The sequence below is a fragment of the Prionailurus bengalensis genome, chromosome B1 (genome assembly GCF_016509475.1).
Source record: "Prionailurus bengalensis isolate Pbe53 chromosome B1, Fcat_Pben_1.1_paternal_pri, whole genome shotgun sequence".
NCBI lineage: Eukaryota > Metazoa > Chordata > Mammalia > Carnivora > Felidae > Prionailurus > Prionailurus bengalensis.
In genome coordinates, this window is record NC_057344.1 from 87009470 (window position 1) to 87026618 (window position 17149).

A 17149-nucleotide genomic window follows, 5' to 3' on the forward strand; every position below is an offset into this window, starting at 1 on the left:
CTGAGCAAAGATCAAATTCAGAGAACTGCCAAGAAAGCATGTCAAGAAAGCATGTCAACAGGGAAAGTTGAGTTTGGCTTTAAAATCTTTTAAGACTCAGGGGTGCCTAGGTGGCTCAGTTGGTTAAGCATCCAACTATTAATCTTGGTTCAGGTCCTATGTTGGGCTCCATGCTGGGTATGGAGCCTACTAAAGACAAGGAAGGGAGGGAGATTCCTTTAGGCTTAGAACTCAGAAAGATGGTGCCTCAGTTACTAGTCACCCCAAAATTTTAAGGGTATGAGTCACAGATCCTCTCAAACAACAGAGCTTCTAAGAAACTTAAGGGTGGTGTCCTCTCAGTGCTCAAGGTAGACAAAGATATTTGTACATGTGGATTCTAATAAGACTCACAAAAGATCCCTAAAAGTTTTAAGAGAATTAGATGGGTAGAAACAGCAAATCTGGACTGAAAGGAATGGAGATAGTATAAAATGAAAAGACCTCCCAAATTTTGGAAGCAGACTGAAAAACTACTAAGGTGCAAACAAATGTTAACTATCAATTAATTAATTAATTTTTAAAAAGTAATCTATACACCCAACATGGGGCTTGAACCCATGACTCCAAGATCAAGAGTCACAAGCTTTTCCAACTGAGCCAACCAGGCATCCTGCAAATGCTATCTTTTAAGAACAAGAAAAGATGATACAGAAGGTGGAACCAAGAACCCAGAACATAGAACCAAGAGCCATAAGAGAATTATTCCTACACTGTGAGTCCTAATCCTGTACCCAACTGGACTTGAGAACTGCCATGAACCAGTCACTCTTGTGTACCTCTCATTCCTCCCTCATCACCCCTTTCTGAATAAGAATATCAACAGTGGGTACCCTATGCCTCTGCCATCAATTTATACTGAATATGTGGTTGATACAGGATTTCATATCAAGAACTATACTTGAAGAGCTATACTTTTTTTTTTTATTTTTATTTTTTAACGTTTATTTATTTTTGAGACAGAGCATGAACGGGGAGGGTCAGAGAGAGGGAGACACAGAATCCGAAGCAGGCTCCAGGCTCTGAGCTGTCAGCACAGAGCCTGACGCAGGGCTCGAACTCACGAACCGCGAGATCATGACCTGAGCCGAAGTCGGCCGCTTAACCGACTGAGCCACCCAGGCGCCCCTTGAAGAGCTATACTAACTATACTAAAGAACCATATTCAAGAACCCTTATCAGCACCTGCGCCTCATTTATATGTAACATTCTGGACTCTGAGCCAATGCTGTAATGGAATGAGACTTTTGAAGGCCTTGGGAGGGGCAAGTGTATTTTGCATTTAAGAATAATATAAATAATTTGTGTCCTGATTGTAGAACATGGCAGTTAAAAATATATCTACAAATTGTTTCATTCTTCTCCCACTCAAATATAGTTTATACTCGGTAATTCACTGCTACCAATTAGAATGTGAAGGAAGTAATGGAATGTTGTGTCAAGAGAACAGAACATTAAAAATGTTGTGGCTTCTTCCTTGCTCTCTCATGGCTAGCTTTATGAACTCAAGAAATCTAGAGAGACTAACATATTATGGCCACCTGCCAAAAGCCATGCAAGTGAGCCATCTAGGAAATGAATCTTCTAGTCTTAGTTAAGCTTTTGGATGACTGTAGCCCCAGCCAACATCTCAACTACAACTTTATAAGAGACCCTAAGCTGGGCCCACCTAGAGGCTACTACATTCCTAAACTATAGAAATAATTATTTTAAGCTGCTAAATTTCGGAATATTATGTGGCAATAGATAACCACCATCAGAACAAATACAGACTTGTTTCTCTTTTCCCTAGTAAAGAAGCCCTTACTACTGAAAAAGAAAATTTCAAACAAGGATGAAAACTTACATTCTGGAAACAAAAGACTATAAATGAGTAGCCACAAAAATGCTGACCTTTTAATGACTGTACAATAATTGCTACCACTTGCATCCTTACTACACACTAGATACCATCCCTACGTTATTTTGTTTAATGTCCTTAATAATCTCATGGATTAGAGTATATTATTTTATGTATGAGAAAACTGAGGTTTCAGAGGAAAAACAATCACTCAAGTAATAATAAAAGACACAGCAAGGATTTAAATCCACTTCACTCTCATTCCAAATTCTGGGCTGTTTCTTTCTATTATGCTATACTGGGGGTCAGCAATCATTTTCTATAATGAGCCAGATACTAAATATTTTCAGATCTCTGGTGCAACTAAACTCAGCTCTTGTAGCACAAAATTAGCCATAGATAATATATAAATGAACAGGCTCAGCTGTGTCCCAATAAAACTTCATTTACCAAATCAAACTGCAGTACGGATCTGCCCATTGGCTAGTTTGTGACCTTATTCTATATTATCTGCCACTGCCTTGAAAGGACCCATGTAGTTAATAATAATAGAGTTGCCATACAAAAATAGGAAAGGAATAACTACATAAGAAATTAATATAGAAATTAATTCAAATCCTATTTCACTTAATGTAGCACTAACTTATCTGGATAAGCACTGTCTAAATTTTGCAAGAATTACCTATGACTTATGTTAACATAAAAGAGGCTCAGAATTTCAGCTCAAGAGAAACCAGAGAAGAATTCTCCTGTGCTAGAATATTGCACTATCTCTTAAATAAAACTGTGTGTAGGGGCACCTCGGTGGCTCAGTGAGTTAAGCATCATGGTCTGTGAGTTCGAGCCCCATGTCGGGCTCTGTGCTGATAGCTCGGAGCCTGGAGCCAGCTTCAGATTCTATATTTCCCTTTCTCTTTGCCCCTCCCCTGCTCTCTGTCCCACTGCCTCTCTCTCTCTCAAAAATAAACATTAAAAAAAAAACTATTTAAAAAATTGTGTGCACGTATGTGTGTGCACACACACACATGAATGCATAGCAAATAACATCTGAACCTAGAGTATCCAGCCAAATCAACATTCACACAAGAAAGCAAAATAAAAGAAATCTGGCCACATAAAGACTGTAGGTTTACTGAAAAGATAAAACATAAAAAGTGAAAAATAACTTCTCAACCAAATAAAGGGTTACTACCACATATTTGTTACAAATAGCAAGCTTTACGGTGGATGGACCATGAGAAACATTATGTCTAAAGATAAGGAAGGCAGCAAGCACACTACTGTTTCTGTTAGCAGTTTCTGCCACCCTCACCAGCGCAGTAAAGCATGGAAAAGAGAGGAATAAATTCTGAAAGAAACCAAGCTACTAATGTTTACAGATTAACATAATAGCTTACATAGAAAATTTTTTTAAAACCAACTGAAAAAAACAACTAAACCTAATATCAGAGTTCAATAAGGATACCAACTTGACAAAAATTATAATAATATTCATTTAGAATACTGTTAAAAGATGGGGTGCCTGGGTGGCTCAGTTGGTTGAGCTTCCAACTTCGGCTCAGGTCATGATCTTGTGGTTCATGACTTCGAGCCCCACATTGGGTTCACTGTTCTCAGTGTGGAACCCGTTTCAGATCCTCTCTCCCCCTTTCTCTGCCCCTACCCTGCTTGTACTCTCAAAAATAAATAAACATTAAAAAAATTTTCAGAATACTGTAATGGAAAACAAGACATGTAGAGATAATGCTAGTAACAAATTCACCAAAGTCATCAGACAATAGAAGATACAATGCATTCTAGTATGCAAAGACTTAATAGTAATTGTTTAAGATATCCCCACTCCGAACAGTAATCTAGATCTTAAATGCAATTCAAATTAAAAATTCCAAAAGAAACTTTCTGGCATCAAGCTAATCATACAGTTCATATATAAGCAAAAATTTGCATGTAAAGGCAAGAAAATTCTAAAGACATAGTATTAGATTAAGAGACAGATAAGAACAGAAAACTGAATACTGATGTCAATATCATAATCTTAACATCTGTATAGTAAGTTTTGATGTTGTGTTAGAACCAGACAACATATCCACAATTCACTACATCACAGTTTAGTATTTTGTTTGTTTGTTTATTTATTTATTTATTTGAAGGAGAGGTTGGGGGTGGGGGGAAGAGGGAAAGAGGGGTAGGGAGGGAGGGAGGGAGAGAGAGACAATCTTAAGCAGGTTCCATGCTCAGCACAGAGACATCGCAGGTGGGCCTCGATCCCATGACTCTGATATCATGACCTGAGGTGAAATCAAGAGCCAGACGCTGAACTCACTGAGCCACCTATGCGCCACTTTATTTAGTTTCAAAGATTTTATTTTTAAGTAATCTCTACACCCAACGTGGGGCTCGAACTCACAACCCCAAGATCAAGAGTCGCATGCTCCACAAACTGAGCAGCCAGGGTCACCTAAAGATGGCATTTTAAATAAGCAGGGAATATGACAAGTTATCAATAAATATTGTTGAGGAATCAGCAGTCTACTTGCAGGTAATAAGCTACCTTCTACCTCACATCAGTATATAAAAATTAACTCCAGGTGATTAACAAATTGTAAACATAACAGAACAATTGTTATAAGGAAACACAGAAGATATTTATGAATATATTTTAAATTCTGAGGTATAAAAGCCTTTTTATGCAAGACCTAGAAGTCACAAAAGATTAAAGAAATCTTATCTCATAAAAACTAACACTTTTACATAATAAGATACCCACCATAAAGACCTAAATAAAACAGGAAGAAAATTTCTGCAATATATAAATAAGAATTAAAGTCCTGACTATGTAGAAAACTCCTATAAGCCAAGAAGTTGAAAACTAAAATGGGAAAAGATAATCCAAAAACCAAATAATCCAATGAAGAAATGGGCAAAAGACATGTATAGACACTTCTCCAAAGAAGACATCCAGATGACTAACAGACACATGAAAAAATGCTCAACATCACTCATCATCAGGGAAATACAAATCAAAACCACAATGAGATACCACCTCACACCAGTCAGAATGGCTAAAATTAACTCAGGCAACAACAGATGTTCGCAAGGATGCAGAGAAAGAGAATCTCTTTAGCACTGTTGGTAGGAATGCAAACTGGTGCAGTCACTCTGGAAAATAGTATGGAGGTTCCTCAAAAAACTAAAAAATAGAACTACCCTATGACCCAGCTATTGCACTACTAGGCATTTATCAATGGGATACAGCTGTGCTGTTTCGAAGAGACACATGCACCCCCATGTTTATAGCAGGACTATCAACAACAGCCAAAGTATGGAAAGAGCCCAAATGTCTATTGATGGATGAATGGATAAAGAAGAGGTGGTGTGTGTGTGTGTATGTGTGTGTATATATATATGTACATATATATGTACATATACACATATATATATACACACATACACACACAATGGAGTATTACTCAGTAATCAAAAAGAATGAAATCTTGCCATTTGCAACTACGTGGATGGAACTAGAGGGTATTATGCTAAGCAAAATTAGAGAAAGACATGTATCATATGACTTCACTCATATGAGGATTTTAAGATATAAAAACAGGGAGGGGGACAAAACATAAGAGACTCTTAAATATAGAGAACAGAGTGTTACTGGAGGGATTGTGTGGCAGGGGGGCGGCTAAATGGGTAAAGGGCATTAAAGAAGACACTTGTGATGAGCACTGGGTGTTATACATAGGGGATCAATCACTGAAATCACTGTTGCACTATATGCTAACTTGGATGTAAATTAAAAAATAAATTTAAAAAAAGGGAAAAAGATATGAACAGGCAATTCATACAAGAAACCCAAAGGCCACATGAAAACATAGACAGCTGTTCCTCTCTTAAAAATTTAGGAATTATAAAGCAGGTATTTTCCCAAAAATAACAAAACTGTAAAGAATGGATAATTTTCTGTGTTAGCAATAAAATAAAAGATAATCTCACAATACAGTGTTTATGGCAATAAAAACTGACGAACCTCTTAAGAAAGGCAATTTGACACTATTTCAAATTTTCATACTCTTTAACCGAGTAATTTCCACTTCTAACAATCCATGCTAAACAAACATGTGCAAAATGATGTACAAGGATTTACTATAGCACTGTAATAGTGGGGGGAAAAACACACAAAGGTTCCCACATAGCCCTTAAATGACTGATAATTGTAGTAAGTTTATGCCCAGACATGGAGCAACACTATGAAAAATAAAGTCTAAGTTGCAGAATACCAGGGATAATATGACTCATTTGTGAAGCTAATAAAACAAATGAAACCAAACAATCTCAAAGAACTGCTCTGAAACGTGTGTGTAGAGTTTACGTACACATAAATGTAATTGTGCACAAAGGAAACTGAATGTTTTATACGGATAATCTTTAAAAGAAGATGACCTACAGGTAAGAGAACAGTGAAAGGAAATTTTCGTATTTGTTAGTACATTTCTGAACTGTTTTAACTTTGTATAATTAGAGTTAATTGTATATTATTTGTATAATTTGAAGAGAAAGGCAGGAGGAGTGAACAGAAAGAAGTCAGTGAACAAAAGAAGTCAGAGGACAGTAACTCTCAGATTCAACAGTAAACTGTTCCATAGATTCTTACTGGCATTTTCTAGTTGAAGCAACAAGTAGAGAGAGAGTCAAGTGAAATCTGTACGAGGGTTTCAATGTGTGATTTTAGAAAGTTCTTAAGGGTTCCTAGGCAATAGGAAGTAAAATTTAACAACAAATTAACAAAATGATTCTCCTTAGCAGGAAGAAGGATACAGAAAACAACCAACCATAACTTCAGAAGAATAAACTCAGGACTGAATAATAACATGGTGACACACTTCTTACACCCCATCTCCTGTAACATTTTTGCCACAAATTAAGTCACAAAATATCTGGATGTACAATTAATTTATATCCTTTTACATGCCTCTTTCATTTTTATTGAAATTCTTCCCCAAATAATTATCTAAGGAATACTATACATCTGACATCATGGTAGAAAAATAGCACTTTAAAAACTGGCCAAATGATAAATCACTAGGCAATTTTACTAGTTTAATTCCAAGCTGGCTTTTAATATTGTTTTTGTTTGTTTGTTTGTTTGTTTGTTTGTTTGTTTGTTTGTTTTGAGAGACAGCAAGCAAGCATGCACATGCACTCACAAGTGCACAAGCGGGGAAGGGGGTAGAGAGGAAGAGAGAATCTTAAGCAGGCTCCAAGCCTGCACAGAGCCCAATGCAGGGCTCTATCCTATGACCATGAGATCATGACCCAAGCAGAAATCAAGGGATGCTTAACTGACTGAGCCACCTGGGTGCCCCATCCAAGCTGGCTTTTAATGTTCAAGCAATATTTGCCTCTCAGTAGGTTAATTATAAATAACTATTAAAAAGAAGAACTAGATATACTGACAGGCAACACTAATGATACAGTTAGCAATTTATAGTGTCATAGTTAGCAATTTACAGTACTGGCTAAACCAGTTATTAAATGTTAAACTCATGAGATTCAACTTCTTAAAAGCTAATGACCAGTTACAAATTAAATTCTTGCTTTTCAAAGTATAAACAGTATTTTTCTTTCGTTGCTTAGAGAAATTCACAAACATCCACCATCATTTTCTAAGCATGTATAACATCTTCCCACAGGTGCTTAATAAAAAGCTCAAGAAAAATCTAAACTACACAAAAATATAAATATACATACACATATCATAGCAAACAATAAGAAATCTTTGAATATTATACCTGTATCAGCTTCATGTTCTTTATTCTCATCTGTTAGGGGGTTGTCATGAAGCTTCAAATAGATCTCTATAGCAATTCTTGCTGCTTTGAAGTAAAATGGATGCTGTCGAAGTACATCTTCTAGTTTTAATAAGTCCACATATGATCTAAGGGTAATCTTCCTCATACAGTAAGTATGAAAGTCAAACTGGTCGTCAGTGATTTCTATAAAATGCTAACAAAATCATCTTTTTTATTATACTGAAGTATAACAATGTTAAAAAAGCTATAGAAATCAAACTTTTAGATTTACTGGTTTCCTATGCATGAAAAAATTAATAAATTAAAAAATATTACATATTACAATCATCCAGTATAAATACTTTCCATATCAAATAAGCAAATACAAGTGACCATCCCCTAGCACATTATATGGCAAACACCGGGCAATGAATTATTTAAATGAAAAGGAAGCACAATCATTTGAAACATATATACTTATTCCTTCTTTAACCATACTTAAATAAAGCTAGCATGACAAATCAAACATTATTAGTATACATAATGATACAATAGATTTACACACTAAACATTGTTTTTATATTCAGAATGATCTGCAAAGATTATAGTATACAGTATTTGGTAATTTTTCTGAAAATACAAATCTGAGTCCTACGCAATGTTATGTTGGTATGCGAGAGAGAAATCAATTAGTGAGGTAAGTCGAGCAACCACAACCTAGCTCATTTCAACTAAGTTCTGGGGTTCTCGACTTGGTAAGAGAAAAAGCATGAAATTATACAAATTATCTTTATCTGTGAAAAACAGAAAAAAGGAAAGCCAACCACTAGTGATACAAATGAATCAGAAGTGAAGAGGACTAAGAAAACAATGAATTTATCAAAAAAAATGAGGAATTACATAGGGTACAAAAATACCGTAAAAAGACTTCAAAACTTGTACGAGTATCAAGAGTATATTGCATCACCAATCAACCCCCAGTTTCTAGGATACCTTAATGAGCTTTGTATTACTGAAGATACAGCAGCAATTTGAAAGAAACATTCAAAAATCAATAAGAACATAACAAGATGCAAACTCTCCAAATTTTTTACATGAATTCTTGCAGGCAGAGTAGACAATGGGGAAGTCTGTTCATAATATAGTCAACAACATTTTTATTGAAAAACTGTGAACACTGATATTTAGAATTCACAAGCTGTGAATTATAAAGAGGAAGAAAAGAAAAAAGTTGCCCCAAACCTTCATCATATAACAGAATAAAATAAGAAACTCACATATAGAGGGTACTTACTCTTTCAATCTCATGACATTTCTTAAGTGCTTCACCAAATTTATTCATTGCCTTATAAGCCTGGGCACATTCTGTCTGGAACCACATGCACTGCATTTCATTCAAATTCTCTACTGCTGATGTTCCTTCCTATATAAAAATTATATGCATTCAAGACCATGTCTTACCAAATACAGTATTTCACCATAGAATTTAAGAAGGAAAGTATGGTCTATTGACTTTAATTCTTTCAAAATCACTTTCTATATTAACCATTTTCAGAATGAGGGAACACTTATTATAAGAAATTGAAATTATATTTCTAATCACTGGGGAAAAAATGTACCTTTGTAAATAATCAAAAGATCTACATAACTGGGGTTGGAGAGTAACATAAGATACAGAACACTAGTACACAGCAGGTATTCAACTAATATTAGTTCCTTTTACTCCTAAAAAATTTCATCTGAACACATCTCAATGTAAATCAGAGTTTAAAAACACACTGTACAATAAATAAATAAAAAATAAAAAAGCATTGCACAACCACCTAAAAAGAAAAATGTTTTATACTATTACTGATGTCAGTATTAGTATCAAAGGGAATTTAATTAAAATCCTATTTTGATATTAACAATATTAGAAAAAAATTTTGAAAAATAAGCAAGGTATACAAGTATAGACTGTTTATTCATAAGAACAGTAGCTGTACAAACCCTTGTAAACTTTGAGCACATTTCTTCAGCCTCTTTTATCAGATTGGCTTTTAGCATGTACTTTGCACACTTCGAATTGATAAATCTGTCTGCTGTGTCCAAGGCCTGGGCTTCATCCATCCACCTTGCAGCTTCTCTAATATTTCCAGCATGCTTATAGGGTAGAAAAGCAAAATAAACCAATCAGTATGCTAATTTTACTAGGCACGTAATTAGTTACCTATTGACAGGTAACTAAAACACAAGTGAAAAAAAAGGTATTCTTCTGACTGATCTTAGAACCTTAACCAATATACATGCATATATTTTGATACTTTTCTGGCTACACAGAATATAGGCTCCCTGCTAGTAAAAACTTGTTTTATTGTTTACTGTTATACCTCATTGCTTACAACAGTGCCTGGCACATAATGAATACTCAACAATGTTTAAATTTAAGAATAAATAATAGTCAAAATCTTTAAGTCAGAACAATATAAAGGTCAAAAAAGGCATCATGGTTGAGTATCAGAGAAATTCAGTTAACATACAAGAATACTTATTTAAAAAAATTATTCATCAACACTGAAAAGTAAAAGAAAAAAAAAAAAGAAGAAGAAAAAATAGGCAAAGGTGTGGCCAAATTTCTACCCTAAAGGAAACATGGACACATTACTGACTATTACTGGGCATTCCCAGATGCATTCTAATTCACGTAACTAGTCCATTTGTCAAAGACACAAAACTAAAGAGGATAATAACCTGGCTTTGAGAAGTGCTTTTAAAACATCACTTAATTTCATTATTTTTTGGTAAATAAATTGTGAGTTTATAATCTCTTCCCTAAGAGATTTTATTACTAATTTGTATTTGTATCAAGAAAGAGAAGAGCCAATTTTATTTTAAGATGATGCTAAAACAGAGGACCGGAGATTCTCAAGAAGGACCAAGAAGTTAAGAAAACATGTAAAACTATAAAATTTTCAGTTTCATTTCAGATACTGATCATGATCATACTCAAATGTTAATAGAAACAAACATTTCACAGCAAATTAATAACGTTTGAGTATCTATACTCTTACAACTTAAAACCAACAAAATAATTAGATATGCATATGTGTGAATACATGAAAATATATAATATGAATAACCACATATCTGAATAACCATATGCATGTATGTATATCTGTGTGTATATATAGACATAAATAAAGTAGCATGACCATGACAAATCTAAAAGTAATCAGACTGAGGAATGCACTATATTCATTCCAGGTTTTACAAGCCATCAAATATATCATTTTTGTTATATCTTTTAGAATTTACAAACTATAGAAAAAATTCTTTCTAAGACACATTACCTTATAAAAAAGGGGGGGGAGATTTTTACCTTATAGATTTTAGCTTTCACAAGAAAGAGTTCTATCAATGTAGGTGTACTTTCAATAGCGGTATTTATGTATTCCAAAGCAATCGATGGCTGACCAATTTTGTCATAATGTTGTGCCAAGTAGTACTGGACCCAAAGTAATGTAGTTGGTGGTTCCTCTTTTCCATCATCTTTAAAAAGTGGGGAAGTGGGTGGGAGAGGAAATAAACCAAGATTAGTCATTAACGTATAGTAAGCGAGTACCCACCTCCAAATGGCTTTATCTTTGTTAATAAGGAAAAATACCTTGAACCATTTAGTTACGTATCTAGCTATAAAACTATCCTTAAATTTGTAAGATCTTTGAAAGGGACCATGCTTTCTATTCTGTATCATTTCAGCCCCTAGCACAATGCCTTGAATTTAGTAAGAATTTTATATCATAAATATAGCAGATAAACAAGATCAAAGATACAAAAAAAGTTACCTAAAAAAAGAAACTAAAAGGAGTCAGGGGAGACAATCAGGGCTAGAACTATGAATGTGTATGGACCAGGAAGTTATTTATGAGAGATGGGAAAAAGGTATCAAAAGAAATTTTTCATTAATGTGAGGCTAAAAAAAAACGGGCCTGACTGCTTAGTATTTCTAGCTAATATACTAAACTCTACATAAGTATACCTATGATGTGGTTGAGTTTTGGTGATTATGATATTTTTAATATATGTTAATATTATGCTGATATGCAACGATGCATAATTTAGGTTGAATAAAAACTATACCCAAAAGATGAGGTAAGAAAAAATGCTTACTCTACATTTTAGTTCGTAATTCGACTTCTATATATTGACAAGAAAATGTGTAAGTTAAATATAAAACCCACACATTAAAAAATGCTTATTTCATACCAATATCTAAAATCTAAGAACTGTTATTTGCTTTCAAAGAAAGCAACAGATTGCTTATTTTTATCCTAGTAAAAGCAGGATGGCTCAGTGGACAAACAATAGGAGTGGAACTCACCAACTCCCGATCTGATAGATCTGCAACTAAAGTGCTGCATATTCTTGGGCATGTCATTGAACCTCTTCCACATTTGTAAAATATGTAGGAAAATGCTGATAATCAAAGGAACATCATGATGATTAACCAATGAAACCATGGTAACGCCTTTTAAAAAGTATTATTAAAATTAATCTGAGACCTAGAAACAATAATCAACCCAATAGCAACAAGCATCCCAGGTCCTATACTGGGCTTTCCCACTGTTAAGAACCAGGGTTCCTTTGGAAAAACTATTGATTCCAGGTCTGCTATGGACAGTGTGCCAGATGAACTGGAATATCTTGTCACACTAAACTGCAAAAAAGCTATCAACTACTACCATGGTATGTGAAGGCTGGAACCATTTGAAACTGCAATGACCTAAAACATCAAGTATATTTAAACCCATGAATTCATCATACTTTTAAAATGTGCACTGGCATCTTTGAAGGATGCTACTAAATGAATTCATTATTTTGAAAACTGGGAAACAATAACAAAAAGTAGGAGAGGTAGGGGGGAAAAGCAGAATTCATCTTGATTTTCCTACATAAACTCAAATACTAGATAAATAGGTAACAGATGAAGGGAAATTTCTCTTGTAAGATAATAGAAAATGAATGACAGAATATCACCAGTTTGTAATTCCTGACAATTGCTAACATACAAAATAAACACTAAATGCTTCCTGATGGAAGAACATTCCACCACCCATGAAATAATCTTGTTCACCCTTTAAATTTAAAAGGAAATAGGTGCCTGGGTGGCTCAGTCAGTTAAGTGTCTGGCTTTGGCTCAGGTCATGAGCTCATGGCTTCTGAGTTCAAGCCCCACTTGGGGCTCTCTGCTCTGTCAGCAGAGAGCCTGCTTTGAATCCTCTGTCCCCCTCTCTCTCTGCACCCCCCACCGTTCTCTCACGAGCATGCTCTCTCTCAAATAAACATTAAAAAAAAAAAAAAAAGAAACTTGGGGCGCCTGTGTGGCTCAGTTGGTTGAACGTCCAGCTCCGGCTCAGGTCACGATCTCACGGTTTGTGAGTTCGAGCCCCATGTTGGGTTCTGTGCTGACAGCTCAGAGCCTGGAGCCTGTTTCCGATTCTGTGTCTCCCTCTCTCTCTCAAAAATAAACAAACACTAAAAAAAATTTTTTTTTAAACTTAAATGAAAGGAAACAAAAAACAACGAACCAAAAAAATAAATAAATAAAAGAAAGAAAAACATGACACACACACACCCCCCAAAAACCTAAATCTCATTAAGCCTGTCTGTTAGAAGCTTCTGCAATGATGGAAATGTTCTGTATTTTCCCTGGGCAATATGGTAGTAGGCACTGGTTTTACATGGTACTGAGCAGCACCTGAAATGTGGCTAGTGCAACTAAGGAACTGAATTTTTAATTTTACTGAATTAAAAAAATTTTAATAGTCAAGAACTATCATACTAGACAGTACAGCTCTACATCCAACTACCAATTTACAACAAATTCAGAGGACAGAGGAATAACATATTAAGTAACACCATGGGAGTTCAGTCAGCAAAATATGGACTGTAGAAAAACTTGAGAAAATATCAAACTTGAAGTATAGATTTCATATGGATCCTCATTCAAACAAACTCCAAAACCAAAAAGGAAAAAAAAAATTTCTAAGATAACTAGAAATGTAAGCATGGACTTTTTTGGTATTAAAAAAGTATTAATGTTCAAGTGTGGTGACGATATTATGGTTATGATCATTAGAATGCTGAAATATTCATCCATAAAATGATGTGATGTTCGGGATTTGCTTCAGAATAATACAGGAATACAGAGAGGGAAGTAGGTTAAGAATATAGATGAAATATGTTTTCCCAGGAGTTAAAAGTTATTGAAACAGGATGGCTAATAAATGATGGAGGATCATTATATGACCAGGACTAGTTTTGTAGAAGTTTGAAATTTTACATTTTTTTCAGTAAGATAATTAACCAAATATTTTCACATAATGTGCAAATTAATGCATCTCTATCTTAAAAAGGAAAAAGTTTAAAATATTAAGATTACTGTCTAAATTATGAATACTGACCTTCTGATTAAGAATTTCACAATACCTTAAATTTTTTAAGATGTTTGTAAAATATAAAAGCTGAGCACTTACCATTAGGGTTAAATAACCGGCAGCTTTTTAAAGAGGTTTCATAACCTACTACTAATTCTTCTATGATCGCCACCTAGAGTACAAACACACAAGCACACTTTAATAAAATACCTAAGTGCAGTTACTATTCTTGTACAAAACACGTTATTTACTATTAAAGGGCTAAATCAACATTCCAAATTATGCACACACACCTATGTACACACCCTTTTACAAATCTCTTAACTTTTGGATAAAAATTTAAAAGCAAGTAAACTGTACATTTTTGAAGGTGTTATTTTTTTGAAGGTATTAAGATGTAACTTTCTAAAAACTTAATGGCAACTCCTTTCCCTGCTAGAAAATAATGCATCAAGCTGAGTTAGAAATCAAGAAAAGGTTGGACAAAAAGAGGTAATATTGTAGATGACTTATCTTGGTTCATTTTTATCTCAATTCACATAAGTAACACTCAAAATTAACATTTGCCCTTCAGGAATCAAGAATTAAAAACTACATGAAAAGAGAAATTCCAAAAGTTTATGATAGCATCAACTCTCAATTTTATAATCTAAGGGAAAGTATCAATAAAAGTGAAACATGGAACAATAGGTGAGATTCTGAAATCCAGGAGAATGAGTGGCTGTCCAGGTCTGGTTTCTCCTGAGTCATGACTATACCACTTGCTCCTGGCTTTGTAACAGATCTGTGAATACTTTTAATTTATTCATTCCCTCCTTCGCTTAATCCATCTATAATGGATTTCTGTTACTACAGAAGCTGTCCTAAGTGACCTCAATTTAACCGACTCAACAGATTAACACCAGCTCTCTCCATTACCTCAGAAAATTTTGAGGACTGAATGGTCACAGCTAGGTTATTCTGGCGTGCCTATGTTCTTCTGCTCCCACAAGGTGAGCTATATGCTAAGAGTTCTGTTCTCCCAAACCTGTTTGAATCAGTTTCATTTATTATCATTACAGAATTTAATTCAATATTATGTAAATTTAAGAAACAAGAACAAAAAAAAAAAACTGTTTCAAGCTGAATGGAAAGATTCAAGGATAAATTAGATACTTTTAACCAATTTAAAAGGTTTAAATGACGCAACCATAATGGGGAAAATCATCAAAATATATAGGTTTCTACAATTAAGACTGCTTCACAAGCATCAAGTTTTCACTCTAATGAAACTGAAGACAGCAGGCCACATGTTATTAATGTGATTTATGCCATTTTTTTTAAAAAGTGGAAGTCATCAAAAAAGCCCATACCTTGGGCCTCTCAATAAAAGACTGGAAAATACGGACACCTTCCATGCTTTAAGATTAAAGTGTTTAAAAAAAAAAAAAAATTTAAAGTGTTTAGCATGTTTAATTTGTCCCATCTTTCTGATTCTTCAACTGTAACTGATTTCTTTTTATCCAACCAACATGTCTTGATGCCACTGTACTTGCAAGCAATATAATCTAAATGAAGATTAAAACATCCTCTTAACAAGCAATTTGAATATTATTATACATAGCTAAAAAAGTAAGCTAACGTACTGGGACAGCAAACTCTCCTGACAGATTTTTCTACCAAATAAAAAAGGAGAAAGACTACGAAGCTAAACCCTAGTTTAAAAAACCATTTCTGACTTTTACCGTGAAGAGGGATTACAGAAAATACTGAAGAAATCACTACCTTACCAACTTTTCATACTTATGCTGACTCAAAGTATATAGCAGAAATAAAAGCCAAAATAAGCAAACAGTAAATCACTTGACTAAGAAAAGGATGAAAAGAGGCACAGCAGCATTTAAACTGGATAGGAAAACAGACACCAGATTAACAAAATGTGGACGATTGTCCACAGATAATCAAGAATCAACTATTCCAAATACTGAGCAAAGAAATGATAGTGAAAAGAAAATGGTATTTTGCTTTACCTTCTCTTTATCTTTGTATAATGACCTCAAAGTATTGAAGACTGGTGGACAACCCTTGCTGAAATTCATCCTTAGAAATTTATCCAAACATTCTTTAAACTTCTCACCTTGAAAGAAAAAAATTCTGTTGACTTGCATTTACCCAGACAACTCTAAAATGCATACTTTAATTTTAATATGCATACTCATGTATCTAAAACCAAAGAAATTGTAATTCCTAACATCGTTTTCATTCCTTTGCAATTATTCTCACCAGATAAAAAGTTTAATGGCAGTCTTCTTGGCACCAGTCCCCTAGGGTATTTAGTCCAGGCCTCCTCATAAATTTTTAGTCGTTCTAACATATTAGCTGCAAATTAAAAAAAAATTATTTTTATAGAAGATTTTAACTGGTTATATTTTTTCTAGTAAATTATAAATTTCTTAAAGTATAAATTCTTACTAAGCAGAAAATTTGAAGGTGAAAAGGAAATTATTTATAATCTAACCACCTAAATATACCGAAAATAATTTTAGAATATTTCTACTATTTTCATATTTTAAATCCCTATAATCATCTAAAACATAGTTTTCTTTATCCTGTTCTGCTTTAGGTACCTTTCAAAATCTGAGGACTTCTTTACTTTAGTTCTGAGAAAGGCTTCATTATTGTGTTTCCATGGCTTCTCCACTATTCTCTTCAGGTTCTCCTTTATTTTGGAACTTTGGGATCTATCCCCTAATCTTCCATTTCTCCATATTTCTTTTTTTTTGTTTTTAAGGTTTTTCTTTCTTTTTTTAAGTAGGCTCCATGCCCAAAGCGGGGCTTGAACTCACAACCCTGAGATGAAGAGTCAGATGCTCCACTGACAGTCAGCCAGGAGCCCCTCTATATTTCTTTCATTCTGAGAGTTCTCCTCTGTTCAAATCTTCCAGTTCACTAATTTCTCCTCAGCTGTGGCCTCTCTTCCATTCAATCTACTAAGATTTTTTATGTCAATTCCCTCTTTTCATCTTAGATTCTTCCATTACTACCTTTTGCTGGCACGAGTGATAACCATTCCTGTGATGGTT

The 17149-nt window shown here is 34.3% G+C and overlaps 1 protein-coding gene across 3 annotated transcripts in view; it reads right to left on the reverse strand.

Annotated features, from left to right (window-relative positions):
- The window catches only part of NAA15 (N-alpha-acetyltransferase 15, NatA auxiliary subunit), an 84666-nt gene that overhangs the window by 20262 nt on the left and 47255 nt on the right, over positions 1 to 17149 (reverse strand). For 2 of the 3 annotated variants that reach the window (XM_043603984.1, XM_043603978.1), the window contains exons 8-14: positions 16350 to 16445; positions 16097 to 16203; positions 14187 to 14259; positions 11030 to 11199; positions 9661 to 9813; positions 8966 to 9094; positions 7672 to 7885 (exon numbers count right to left, since the gene is read on the reverse strand). In XM_043603984.1, coding sequence (XP_043459919.1) covers positions 7672 to 7885; positions 8966 to 9094; positions 9661 to 9813; positions 11030 to 11199; positions 14187 to 14259; positions 16097 to 16203; positions 16350 to 16445 — 942 coding nt within the window. Of the gene's footprint in view, positions 1 to 7671; positions 7886 to 8965; positions 9095 to 9660; positions 9814 to 11029; positions 11200 to 12031; positions 12127 to 14186; positions 14260 to 16096; positions 16204 to 16349; positions 16446 to 17149 lie in introns of those variants that run through there. The other variant, XR_006301042.1, reaches the window with a different exon arrangement.